Here is a 14,262-nt window from a genome sequence, read left to right as displayed (position 1 = left end):
CTTGTGAAGAGTGGAGGCACTATCTGTTAGGGGCAAGCCATACAGTTGAGATGTACACCGACCACAGAAACCTTTTGTTCCTGAAATCGGCCAGAGCCCTCACACCACGTCAGTTACGCTGGTCCCTATTCTTCTCTGATTATGACTTTCTCATCAAATACAGACCTGGACCCCTGAACGGCAAGGCCGACGCCTTATCCCGTATGGAAGAAACCATACACCCCGAAACGAGCCTACCCACGGACCCACCATCGATCCTGCCCAGCAAGGCGTTTGCTCATCAAGTGCAGGCTCTCGCCTCGTCAGACGAATACCTCGAGGCTGTAAAAGCGTCCTTAACCGACTTCAACGCTTCAGCCTGGATACAAATAGACCCAGCCCACAGAACACAAAGAGGGGAATTTCTGTTCCAGAACGATGCCTTATTTCTCCCACAGAAGGCACAACAACAGCAAGCGATTTCCTGGGTTCATGATTCCGCGCTAGGAGGCCATTTGGGGGAATACAAAACCATAGCAGGGCTCGAAAGATCCTTTTGGTGGCCCACATTACGTACAGATGCCAAAGAATACCTGAAGAATTGTGCCATCTGTGCGCAGAGTAAGGTCAGCCATTCGAAACCAGCGGGGCTGTTGTGTCCCATACCCATCCCACCAGCCCCATGGCATACGGTGTCGATGGATTTCATCGTTGAGATGCCACCCTGTGAAGGATACACCACCGTGCTAGTAATTATAGATCACTTAACGAAGATGGGCCACTTCGTCCCTCTCAAAAGACTACCCACGGCGGGCGAACTGGCTCTGGTATTCCTACAACATGTGGTGAGAGCACACGGACTACCAAGGGTGCTTATAACAGACCGAGGATCCCAGTTTACCTCACGCTTTTGGAGAAAACTATGTGAAACCATGAACATTGACGCCCGTCTATCCACAAGTTACCATCCCCAGACGGATGGTAAAATAGAACGTCTGAACCAGACGTTAGAACAGTACCTGCGCTGCTTTACCCTCCAAAACACCATGGAGTGGTACCCCTTAATATGGTTGGCAGAGTTCGCCTACAATAACGCAGAACACACCACCCTAGGGTGTTCCCCATTCTTTTGTCTTTATGGTTTCCACCCCGACATTCTTCCATTCGAGTGGCCTGTAGTCACTGCACACCCAACAATTCAAGAACACCATACACATCTCCGCACCATTCTCAGAGAAACCAAACTCCATTTAGAGACAGCGCAAAACACACAAAAACTATACGCTGACCGAAAGAGAGCGCCAGAACCCGAGTATAGGGTGGGAGACAAGGTATGGTTATCCACCAAGAACTTACATCTAAAGGGGGTGGGTAAATTGGCACCCAAGTACGTGGGGCCATACAAAATAGACCGCGTCCTGAATCCCGTTGCGGTGAGACTAAGCCTACCTGCCTCCTGGAGAATACATCCTGTTTTCCATGTTTCCCTTCTCCGACCATGCCCTGCCAACATGAGACTGCCTCTGACTCCCCTCCCCGTGGAGGTGGAAGGGCAAGAGGAATATGAAGTCCAAGCCTTATTAGACTCCCGACAAGTGAGGGGAAGAGTACAATACCTGGTTGAATGGAAAGGGTTTGGGCCGGAAGAACGGACTTGGGAACCAGCAGCTAACTTACATTGTCCAAAACTACTCCGACAATTCCACGCCAAACATCCTGGTAAACCAGGACAACCGCCGAGACGGCGGTCCTTGAGAGGGGGTACTGTCATGATCCTCGCGAGCCATTTGGCTTCCAGACAGAAGATCGGCGCCACCCGGGGGTATCTAATAGCGCGGCAAAGGAGCGTGCTTCTAAGACCGACTACAAGTCCCAGAAGACCTCGGGACGTCCAACGGCGGCGCAACGGAAGCGGGGTCGGTCACATGACCACCGCTATAAGACCATCCCCCTCTGGAGAAACGGCGCTTGACAATCCGAGGAGGTTCCCTGAAGACAGCGCTTAGCGGATGGTATTCCCCGCTAGAGGACAAGCGCTCGTTCACTTTTTCAGCATCGTGACTCCCATGTCCCGAACCCTTTGTCACGCCGCTCCTGAGGTCTCCCTGGTTCCCGTTCCTGCCTGAGGTACCCAGATCCGGTATCAGGTAGGACACTCCGTTGGGAGGAGCAGGAGCACCCATTTGCTTCGTACTCTGCTAGGCAGTGACGTAACTGCCGTAGCCCAGCGTCTTTCCCGAGGAATTCCCGATTTCCGTCTACTTCGACAGCGTCCTGCGCAGGCAGCGCGAAGAGGCGTGGAAGCCCTGCCGCTTGCTTCGACATTTACTTACAGAGAGAGAGAACACCTTTTGTTTAGATAGGCATTGCTGGTTGCTGCCACGGTAGTGAGATTAACTACCGCTTGCGCAACAGCAGAACAAACTAGTTCTGCGCAGACCATACCCTATCTACCGTTTCCAAGACCGTGAAGCCAACGGTCTCACTGACTGGGAATCGAAGTTAGCGCCCGCAGTAGGTGAGTGGTGGCCCTTAAGCAGGGAACAGGGAGGTAAGGGGTTAGTGGTACTTCCTTCCATAATCTGCCTTGTCTGTCTCCTCCTTACTGCAGCCTACTAGAGAACTACCCGTCAGACCCTCCGGCTCCCTGACAGAAGAGACAAGCGGACCCTATCCTTCCCTTCATTCGTTCCTCTCTTTTTCCCCCTAAGTGCCTCTACCACGCATTGGTTGTTTTGGTTCGCCAGCGTGGGGTTGCACCAGTGGGAAGGGAGAAATATTCTACACGCCATCGTTCCTGCCGATCGATCAGCAGGTTAGTAGGAGCCTAGAGTATACGGCTACTGCCGGCCTGACAATATCTTACACCTGCCTCACAAGACTGACGCAGGCCTTGACACATTTCTGGAGTTGCGTCTGTTTTCAGACTCACCCCACCAATGTGCCACTTTTGCGCCTTCAGATACGATGTACCTGTAACTCCTTGCGACATGGAGCGCCGTACATTAAATATGGTGCATCTATCCTGTCGGAAGGAGGGTGCAGTGAAAACTGTTGCATCGATGTTTTCACGCAGCGATGCAACAGTTTTCATAAATGAGGCCTTCAATGTCAGTGGGCCTCTGCTTCACCGTCTGAGCTGTTGGTGCACATAACGCTGTTATATGCATGTTTATTCTTCTTTTGTGCATTTTCTTCAATGCAGTAAGCAGAGGAAAGAGCACATGATTAAACCAAAAGAAATTGAGGAGATTCAGTGGGGTAAGGTAGAAAACCTGACTTAACGAAATCCACAACTCTCATCTGGCTACGTCAACTTTCAAACGAGGCTACGCTTACATAAACAGTCATGCTAAATATGTAGGGGCTTATTTACAAGCCCTGTGAGGTGCAGGAGCTTCACTTTTTTATGTTTCTGGCAGTGCAGAGCCATATCTACGAGGCCACGAAAAGCCACCCTTAGTGATTTTTCATGGACTCATAGATATTGTGCATGGCAACGCAGCGCAAGTCACTGCGTTGCCGCACACTGCGTCGGGGAGGCATTCTATGGACGTGCAGTGGGTGTTCCCACTCAACGCCCATCGATTTTGACACATTCCCAGGTTTACAACATAGTGCGAATCTGGGAATGCGTCAAAAACGTGCATCACCCCAGGTGCGCCGGCGTAACGAGGAGAAATAACTTTTTTTCGCCTCGTTTTTTCTTCTTTCTGTGTGTTGCATTCTGCAAACGTATCCATTGATTTTTTTTTTTGTGCAGGATTGTGCCACTTTTTGCACAAAAACAATCATATCTACAATGCGGACACCCTTGCACCATGGCGCAAGGGTGCCTGTGTTGGCACAAGGCAGCTATTTGTGCGCCAGGGCAGATAAATGAGATGCATTCCTGCCCTTTTCTTTTGACACAGGGCAGTGCAGCAAGAAGCCTTGTGGCGCTGCCCTGCTCCAAAATGTTGTAAATGAGTGCCATAGTTTACAACGCTGAAATACAAATTGGCTTTACATTTAAAATGAGCTTTAATGTGCAATAATGCAAAGTCTTTGGTGGTACTTTAAATCGGTATAAAAACACATTTTAATATAAGCAGATACAATATACATTCTCAAGGGTTAGGGTTTTTTGTCTCAAAAAAACATAATATACCAGGGAACAGAAGTTAATTGCTATGGTACTCTTTGACCAACAAAATGGTGTGGGCTACGGTAGACCACAGTGCCCATGGGTCACTGGGACAGAGGTCGGCTATTCAAAGACTCTTTAACCCTCCAGAATTGATGGCAATGGTGTCCCAGATACAATTAACTGCTGCCACATAGTCCTGTTTGCAATTGCACACTGCTCCACTAACATTCTGTAGCTTGCATAGGTAGGCACAGTGGTAGCTGACAACTGCCTCAGCGCTGATATGACATGGGGCCAGAGTTACCTGCAGCATCACTCCTTTTTTTTCATATGCTGACAGCCCCTGCTCCTGAGCAATGTAGGAGGTGGCTAACAAATACTGCCCTCATGGTTTCATTATTTTCAAACAATCCTCCATCGCTCTTGAATAAGATGAGGGAGGTTTGTAATACCCCCTGCCCTTACAAGAGTAGTGTGGCGCAGTGGTGGCTGCTGTGACATAAAAGTGGTGGGCAGCAGAGCAGAAAGCGGGGGCAGCACGGGAGGGGGGCAGATAAAATATAAATAAATAAAAAAGGCACAGACCTACTGGCCGCCACTTTGGTGCTCTTCTGCATCTCTCCTCTCAACTCTCAGCAGTCCATGAAGGGCTCCCAGTCCCCTATGCCAATCAGGGGACTGCTCTCATGCTGGTAATGAATGAGAGCAGTGCCGTGATTGGCCAGAGCGGGCTGCTTTAACGCTCAGTTAGTAGGGCCTGGGAGCCTGTTCTTGTTCTCCACCTGCCTGTGCAGCACAGCTTGGGTTGCAGAGATCTAAAAGCGCATGACGGTTTGGCCATCCTAAGACGGTCAGCCAAACTGTCATGCGCACTTGCAGCAGTGCCCACCACTCCTGCCCCCTGTTGCAGATGCTATCAGAATAGCCCAGCCCTGCCCTTGTCTTGGCTCAGTGTGGAAAAATAAAATGATAATCTGTATTATTATCAATTTATTTTTCATGTTTGCACTGTTGAGAGAGCTGTGGGGGGACGCTCCTCTGCCTTAACGGAGGAGCTGCCACTGGTGTGGAGTAGCAATCACCCTCCACTCTTGCCTACGGTGTTTTGGGGGAAAGAACCCTCTCACCCTTATGTTTAAACAAAATACCACCTTTGCCTTTAATAAAGGTGAAGGGGCCCCAACAGCCCACCCAATCCTTATGCAACATTGTGCAAACTTGAAAAATAGAAAACCTTTCCCCTACCCCTGGGCAAGGCTGGGGGCAGAGGTGGTCCTCACTTTCTCTTAGCTAAGGCCTGTCGGGGAGTGGGTGGATGAGGATAATGATCTCCTGGGGTGATCTGATCCTGGTCAGTAGGTGACAATTCATGGCTAAGGTAAGAAAAACATTGGGCCGGATGCGCATCTGATCCCGACAATGACAACTTCTCTGGCTGAAGTAGACAGGGACCTGATGGTTCTGCCTTTAGGCCATCAGATCCATTCCAAAAGCACCCTATGTAAAAATCACAGCGTGAGAGAACCTGTCGGTCCAGCACATAATCAATGTTGCCTACGAGAAAATGAGATTGCCAGTTTGCAATAAGATTCACAGGACTAGGAACATGGTCTGCCTAGAGGGAGAGATATGCCTGTCCAGATAGTAATCCTTCACGATATTGACAAGAACAATAAAAGGAGGATCTTACACATAATTGACAGTCAAAACATTGTCCCTGCCTAAAAGGATACAGGAGCCCCATATCTCTGGGGCTAGACATGGCATAAGAGCCAGAAAGAAGCTGCAAAGCACTGGTGTACACGGACACCTCTCTCTCACTCTAAAGTGTTCATTATCTTGAGCAATTTGGACGACAGGAGGCTCAACTTAAATAATGCACTATTGACGGAAAAACACAGGAGGGCAGATTTACTAAGCACTTTAATCACCATTGCATCGCGCAAGGCAATGCAAGGGCTTAAGTGAGATTTACTAAGCCACGCAAAGTCACCTCACGTGACTGTGTGGCTTCGAAAATCCAGAGTAACGCAACTGTGAGGTTTGTGGTGAATTATATGATGTGGTTGTGCGACCTTACCGTATAATACACTTGCAAAGCTGTCGTGGGTCCAGTCAGGCTCGTTTGTAAAACCTTTAGCTCAACCCTGAAGAGCAGTGACTTCAAGCAGCGAGGCTTAAACAAAAGAACTAGTGCAAAGTATTTAGAAGCACCAAACAATGGACGGTATATGAAAAGTAATGCAACACAAAAGAAATCCAACACCAATTTATAAAAATAGGATATATTTTTATAACTTTTTATACACTAATAGCAAAACCCACTGGAGATATAGATTTTTACTCCAAAATGCAAACAAGCATTAGTAACCATAAAGTTGAAAAACTTTTCAAAAGTTTGAAAGAGTTGTGTCCATCTACTCCGGCCTGGGATGGGCGATCAATTCTGACAGGGAGAAGGTCAGGGGGCCCAATAAGGAGTTTTGGGACAGTTACCAGTTCACCAAAGCAGTCGTAAGCTCAGTTCCACACTTTACATTAAGACCGCTGTAGACTACAATGGAGGGGTCTTGATACTGGGGATGCAGTATGCTGAGGATGCTGAAATATGCTCTGGGTGCTGTCTGGTCCATGGGGGTGCCCTGGCTGTTATTCCTTGGTCCACGGGTAAGGTGGAGCGACTTTGACCACCAGGGTTGGTGTCCCTTAAAGTCCTCTTTGAGCCAGTAGAAGGCTAGCTGCGGCTGGACTGTTCATCTCTGTACAAAGCGGGTCCAACAATATTCTTAACTGAAGGCTGGTCTCCAGGTTTGGTGACAAATCTGGACTCAGATGACATTCTTGGGGCCAGCAGTCTTGAATGCAACCTTTGGGCATCAAGGTTTAGTCTTTTGGCTTGTCCTTGGCGGGTAGTGGTGATTCGAAGAATGTGACTACTGACTTGCCGGTTTGGGCTACATCAGCTGTGATGGCCCTGGTGTTGGTTCCAGGGGGTCAGTCGGCTGAGCCTTCAGAGTCACCTCTTTGGTCTGAGGCATGAGTGACTCTTCCACAAGCCAGGTAGCGCATGCACAGTCCTTTTTTTACAAGCCCAAGGTGTGGCTGGTGCAGGCTAGTAGTCAGTGCAACCTCTCTTGCCAGGTCGAGGGGGCAGCAGGGCAGTGCATCTTCTGTCCTTGCTCCAGTTCGATATGATGTTCAAGGTGCCAGAAGAGTCATTTTTGCCCTGGGGGGGATGATGCAGTCACCAGGATCCCTCCTACCCTGTGACAACTTCTGCTATGTGTGGCATCTAGCAATCCCAGAGCGCACTATTCTTCCCACTCTCAAGATGTCTGAACCCTTCCTTGAATGTTAGAAGCTTGGTCGCCTAACCTAGAGGGGGGGCTGGCTACCTGTGGGCTACACGCCCATAGGAAAGCTAGTTTTGCCACTGGTTTCCGCTCTCTGTTCCTGCCGCTACCCTGTCTACCTGGACAAATCGGCAACCCTACATGATTATGATCATGATTTAACATGGGGGATGCCTTTGATTACTGATGTAACCTGTGATAGTTTAAGTTGTTGGTTAAATATACATATTGATCTACGAATTACACTTGAGATGATGTAATAGAGTGGCATAGGGAGCAAAGAACAGGGGATACTGTAGAATTAATGAAACCGGAGAAGACGAAGGCAAATGTTTATTCTCACTATAAATTTTACAATTTCTATGTTTTTGAATGTACTAATCTATGGACCGTGTTGCTTTACTTGATTATAGCGGATTGCCGACTTGTTAAATGGGCAATGTACACGGCAAAAGTATACAGCTGAATTACATATTACTGTAATGAATAATATAAAATGTCGATAAAAAGATCAAACAAAAAATTAGTGTGATCACGATTTACTCACCAAAGGTTGCTTCACCTTTGAAGCTCACCTTTGGGCCACCACCCATGCAGCTTCTTGCAAGAGGGAGAAGCCACCTCTCTCTGTAGTAGGTTTCTATTGTTTCTGGGCCTGGAAACCGTTCACACAACTCCCCAGGAGGGCAGAATGCTGTCTGGTGGCTAGCAATTGTGCCAGGCTGCTGTAAAAACGAGGCAATCAAGTGGCAACTTTTGAAATGTTGCCTTTCCTTAAAAGTGACATTACATTCAAATTGGGCACCGAGTCGAATTTAATGCCACAATGAAATTTGATACCTTGAAGTACCATTTTAGTAGCACCATTTAGAAGTTAGCTGGACTGAGAGGTCAGCCGGTAACTTTGTGTTAAATCAATGGGGCTACTTACGTTTCCACAGCAAAAATGACAATTTGGAAGTTTATCTGATAAGATATATAAAAAGTATAAGTCCTACTTAATAATAAACAGCTCCCTGCCTTAGGGCTATATAGCGCTTCCTTAGTGGAGACTTACATATATTGTTAAGATAAGTGGGGGCTTTGCAATTGGTTTCATTGGCAAAGTTGAACGCGCAGTTTTAAAACTGCTCTTCCAGGCTGCAGTGGCAGGTTGGAAGCCATTTTGTACTTTGTCACACACAGAGTAGCAGAATAGGTGCTACAGCCCTGGGTGGGCACTCCAACTTACGTCTTGGGCACCCTGTGACCATATACCAGGGGCTTATAAGTAAGTCAGCATATGCCAACTGGGGGTAGCCAATTCAACATACACCCTCAGAATTGAACAGTCAGCAGCATCAGTCCAAAACTTTGGGGTTGATCAGGCAAAAAGAGGCATTTCCTTCGAACAAGGTAGCACAATTCTCTGCCTTCTGTCCCTCTGCATTGCGAAGGCGTTCCATGGGTGGAGTCTGGCCATTCCCATACATACACCCATGGCTTTTGTCTCAGTCCCAGATTTACTAAAGATCACTTACCAATGTGTGGGATGCGTCTCAAAACAAGTAAACTCTGAACTAAGGCACAGCACCCTGGTTCCACAGAGAACTGTATGTCACCAGAAAGGGAAGGATAGGGAATGTGTGGACATTGCTTCCTACAAGGCAGCAAGCTATGCCGTCAACACAGGGCTGACTTCTCCCCGTATATTTTATTTATTAGACACAGTGAATGTGCTTGCCTTAATTAGAGTAACTTAAGCAGCTCTCTAGGATGGTCCCAAAAGGCTTTCACGAACACCTCTACATGTTAAAGCCTGGTATTCAGTCCATTGGACCGAATCGTTGCTGTGTGTGAAATAGTTCAGGTCTCTGATTTCTACTGAAGTGGGAAAGTGAGATCCCTTATCCTGTTTATGAAATACATTGCCATGTTTGTGTCTAGAACATGTACGTAGAGGAGAAGCAGATTTTGCAGTGTCACGTCAAAGGTGAGAACCCTGGTACATAGGGATAGACCTATCTGGAGAAGCTCTGTCACAGGTTGCAGAGAAGGTGCCCCAGGATATGCATAATGTTAGCCTCCATACCTTGCAGTAAAATTGTTATTTCATAATGTGAAAAAAATATGCAAAAATGTTTATATGATTAACACATTTTCAAAACACGTCTTTCTATTTTTTTTATCAACTAGAAGATCATTACAGCACAAGTTTATTGTATGGAATGACAGCAGTACATATATTGAAATCGCCTATCCACAATGTCATTAACAATCTTCCCATTATATAAAAAATAATGTAACAATTTTCCCATTATGTAAAAAAATAATCCTAACATTCTGAAATGTGTGACAGGGCTATCTCATGGTCCTCTTCATATAGTCTATCAATAATTTCACGCCATTCTTCCATGTCTTCCTTCAGTTTGTTGTCGTTACTTACCATACTGATTCGATTTTTGCCAGCCAGATGTCATTTTTATGAGTCCTTTTTCCAAAGGCCAGGGAGGGGCATTATCAATACTGCAAATCTAGAGGGGTTCTTGGCCTTTTTGGGATGTATCCCAATATACAGTATGTTAAGGAGTGTGTCACCCCCAGCGCCTTGCCCTCGTCAGGACAATAGCACGTGCCCCAGGATTCATTGATCACTGGACCAGACCATACCACAGAAATGAACAAGAATCAAATGTAACATTAATAGTAACAGTGTTACTGGGGATCAAAACTGGAAAAAGTTGATTTCCTGCTGGTGATTAACAAATTCCTTATAATTATCTAGAGTATGTACATCCTGAAATAGCCCCTATTTCAAGAGTTTGTAAGATCATTATGAGAAGGCTTCACAGTTAGCAGTCATATGGAAAATATAGAAGCAAATGATGGCTCCTGCTTCAAACGATGAATTTGTACCACATTGTACAATATTGCATTGTATTGGGATATTTAAAAAAAAGACGCTGCACCTCCCTATGTAGGCGCGCCGAATCTTCTTCTGGGTGGGTAGCATACTACAGAAAAGAGAGTGTGGGATTTAAAGACTGTTGTCCTTTGAGGTGTGGCAATATAGGAAGGATATGGGTGCTGGACATGATAATATCAGTTATTGTCAAAAATTACATTGAAAAGAAGCAATAAACATGGTGGCTTGCGGGAACCATGACATTCCTATCTTCTCTTCCCCATTAGATTTCTGTCCGTGCCTTTGTGGAGTCACATGGAGGTCCAGCGGCCCAGGATCTTGGAAACATGTTTGAGTTCTGGAAGAAAGGCAGCCAGCAGATGAGCAAGACTCTGACCTCAGAACTCTGCCCTGAGGTGCAGACATTCCACACATGGGCTTCCCAGAATAAGGATCACATCAGGCGTGCCCTGAACATTCCCTGATGGACAATGCTCAACTGTTCCTCCCCAGATATTCATGCAGTTATTTCTTAAAATATGTTGTGTAAGTGATCAACAAATGTATCTATTAAAAAAGGACATCCTCATATTCATCCACTCAAGAAATCAAAATTATCATTATATAAAAGCCAGCATTTGTATCATGTAGTAAACATCTTCATGCTAATTTAACAACGCCATTCATACCTAATAACTATTTAATATCATCAGTTTGAATATGTGATCTACAGACTGAATTACATATTCAACAACTTCATTATTCTAAGCCTAATGTATTATTTAACAACTTTATCAGTCAGCAACTAACGTTTAATAAGGTTAACTCATAGTTTACAAGTGTGTCAAATAAATCACTTTATTTTAATATAAATGCTGGAAGGATACATCTTCTTCAATAAATTTATTAGCCACAACGTTTATTTAATGTGTAACAACTAACCTAACATAAAGTAACAGTATTGTATATTTTATTTATTAACAAACAAGTTTCAATACAAGAAGCTATGGATTCATGTGAAGATGAATCCAGGCCTTGTTCAGACAGGACCAGTCAGTCAACCTGAGTAGTGAGACAGTCAGAAATCTCAGAGGCGCCCCTCCCACACCGCAATATAACTCCCCCTGGCCTGAATACTTCTAAGAGAGGAGGTAGCCTTACGGCTAGAGCAGTCGACGTCGAAGTTGAGGAACCTGGTCCGAGTCTCGGCAACGACGCTCAACATCCTGTGATTCTGAGCAAATCACTTAATCTCCCCGTGCCTAACAAAAATGAATGTGTTCTCATGTAACGAAACTGGTGCTATGTAAAGCGCTCTGATACCAGATATCTTTGGGTCTAGATCGCATGGTTATCTGGTTCACGTTGAATTTTCTTTTTACTGAGTTGCCCAATCTGGGTCACCCTTTTCTGGCAGCTCCCTTTCTCATGATAGGCGCATACATTAGTGGATAACTAACTGCGCATAAATCCATCACACGCCCTAGAACACTACATCACAATGGTGCCACACGCGGAAACCCGCTCATATGTCTATAGTACCAGTTGGAACATCATTAAAGGTAGTAACGGGTTGCTCCCTGTCAAATGTATACTGAACAATTTGGAGTAATGCACAGTTAAACAATGTTATAAACTGTATTACATGTAAATAATATTATGAGCTGATATGTGAGAAGATGGCTAACTCAAAGGTTAATAAAAATATGTTTAAAAAAAAAAAAGAAGCTATGGATTCATAGATATGGCTTTTCTTAGGTTTCCCAGATGCATGGAATTATGTAGGGCAGCCATAGCATAGGTACAGTTTACATTCTTGTTTCAATAAAGGCATTGATGTTTGGTAACTAAAATAATTATTAGCTGCAAGAATCAATTAACATATTATATAATGAAATAAATAATTGTTGAAATTGTCGAGATAAAACGGAGTAGCAAGGTTTTAACGTATTAACCAGCCTCCATATAGCATACCTCCCGGCACCTTGTACTGTAGCTTGGGTGGCCTGCAGTTTCATCTTTGCTGGTTATTTATAGCATGCTTTACTCTGGGTAGTCTTTCCAGCTATGTTGTTTCCTCCCCCAGGCTTTGTATGTACTTCTAGGAGGTGTCCTATCTCAAACTGTGCAACCTGTCAGCAGTTCTCAGTGCTTCCTTCCATGGAGGCTTTGACTCAAGTTTCTTGCATTTATTTCCTATTACTAATACAATACCTCTGTTGAGCAAGGTGTGGTTTCCAGAGTTAAGAAATCCCCTGAAAGAGGTCAGTTGTTCGCTTATATATGAGCCCTAAGCTCTGGAATACAATGCCTCAGAAAGCTGGGAGCCAGAGTCTCTCCAAATTTTTCGTAAACTGCTAAAAACCTGACAGTTTCTACCACCTAACTGATGATTTGTGTGACATTTGGGAAAATCTGGATAGGAACCTGTAGGAAAGTGTCTGGCAATCCTCCCAAGAGTACAGATCACACAAAAGCGATTGGTAGTTGTAGCCCCAAGGTTTATTCCATGTCCTCACTCCCAGCTCATCCTCATAATCATCCACAACCGTAACATTCCCACCTCGAGGCAGCATACTTGAAACATTACAATACACATCATCTCCACGAGCGTGAAGAACCGCTCGTGGGGATGACGCTGCACAAACAATATGATTGATGTAAATACCACACATCTTCCCCCTTTTCATTTCTTATCATTTTTCCTTCTCTTTTTTTTTTTTTTAAAACATAGCATAATCTTTAAACCTCCCTGGATAACGATGTTCACGTTTCCCTCTTGAATCCTCCCCCCAATTTGAACAATGAGGATGCTGTCCATTATGATCTTCACTTAATTGTCGACTCATACCAGCATCTCTAGCTGGAGGATGAACCCCTTTGAACAACGAAATTCTATTCAAATTCCAAACACTCCCCCCTTCTACTCGCACAGCGCTGTTAAACACTTCTGTAACTTTCTTTGGATCTGACCAACACTGTGAACCTTTAGGAACACCTTCCTTCCTCTTCACCCTAACCAAATCACCAACTACAACTTTTGCTTTAGTACTAACACCTCTTTTCTTATCCATAGATATTTTCATTTTTTTTTTTGCACATTAACTCTTTGTTTCACAATTTCATAGTCAATGGCATTGAATTTCTTATCACTCCAATCCTTTTTTAACCACCATGGGACTAGACTGGTACTTGGTTTGCGTCCCCTTAATAATTCAAATGGGCTAGCTAATGTTACAGAATTTGGAGACGTCCTGTAAGACAGTAACATAGATTGCAATGCAACATTCCAATTTAAGCCCCCTTTCAATGACAACTGTATCGCTTCTTTCATAACACGGTTAAACCGTTCCACCTGACCATTTGCTTCTGGATGGAAAACAGATATTTTCCTGTGCATTACATTACATTTCTTTAGAAATGCTTCCATCTCTTTGCTGATAAATTGTGGTCCATTATCCGTGACTATTTCCTGCGGGATACCTTCCCTACAAAATATTTCATCCAAAAATTCAATAACACTTTGTGAGGTTACTTCTTTTACCATCTTAACTTCAGGCCACTTCGAAAAATAATCAATGAGCACAATACCAAAACATTTATCCTTTGGCAAGACTTGAAAAGGACCATGAAATCCAGGCCTAATTTCCTCCACGGACCGTTAGGATAAGCTACCGGATGGGATTCTACACGTAAAGGAACAGCAGATTTATCACTACTAGAACAATTACTGCACTTTTGTACAAATTGTTCAATGGAAGAATCTATGCCAGGCCACCAAAATGCCTCCCTAACCTGTCTTCTAGTAAATGAAATTCCAAGATGGCCCTCATGACCAATCTCCATAACTGTATTTCTAAGTCCAAACGGAGGAACCATTTTGTCTCCCCTCATAACCAATCCGTTTTCAATTGCTA

At 44.8% G+C, this 14,262-nt stretch overlaps 1 protein-coding gene across 2 annotated transcripts in view; it reads left to right on the top strand.

Moving 5' to 3' along the window:
* The window catches only part of LOC146833827 (nmrA-like family domain-containing protein 1), a 70,613-nt gene extending 58,579 nt beyond the window's left edge, over nucleotides 1-12,034 (top strand). For both annotated transcript variants that reach the window (XM_085600096.1, XM_085600097.1), the window contains exon 5: nucleotides 10,633-12,034. In XM_085600096.1, coding sequence (XP_085456222.1) covers nucleotides 10,633-10,830 — 198 coding nt within the window. In that variant the 3' untranslated portion in view covers nucleotides 10,831-12,034. The remainder of the gene's footprint in view (nucleotides 1-10,632) is intronic.
* Nucleotides 12,035-14,262: the final 2,228 nt, after the last annotated feature.

The sequence above is a fragment of the Triturus cristatus genome, chromosome 4_2 (assembly GCF_964204655.1).
Source record: "Triturus cristatus chromosome 4_2, aTriCri1.1, whole genome shotgun sequence".
NCBI lineage: Eukaryota > Metazoa > Chordata > Amphibia > Caudata > Salamandridae > Triturus > Triturus cristatus.
The sequence above is the reverse complement of the archived record's forward strand: the minus strand, read 5'-3'. Positions and strand labels throughout refer to the sequence as shown.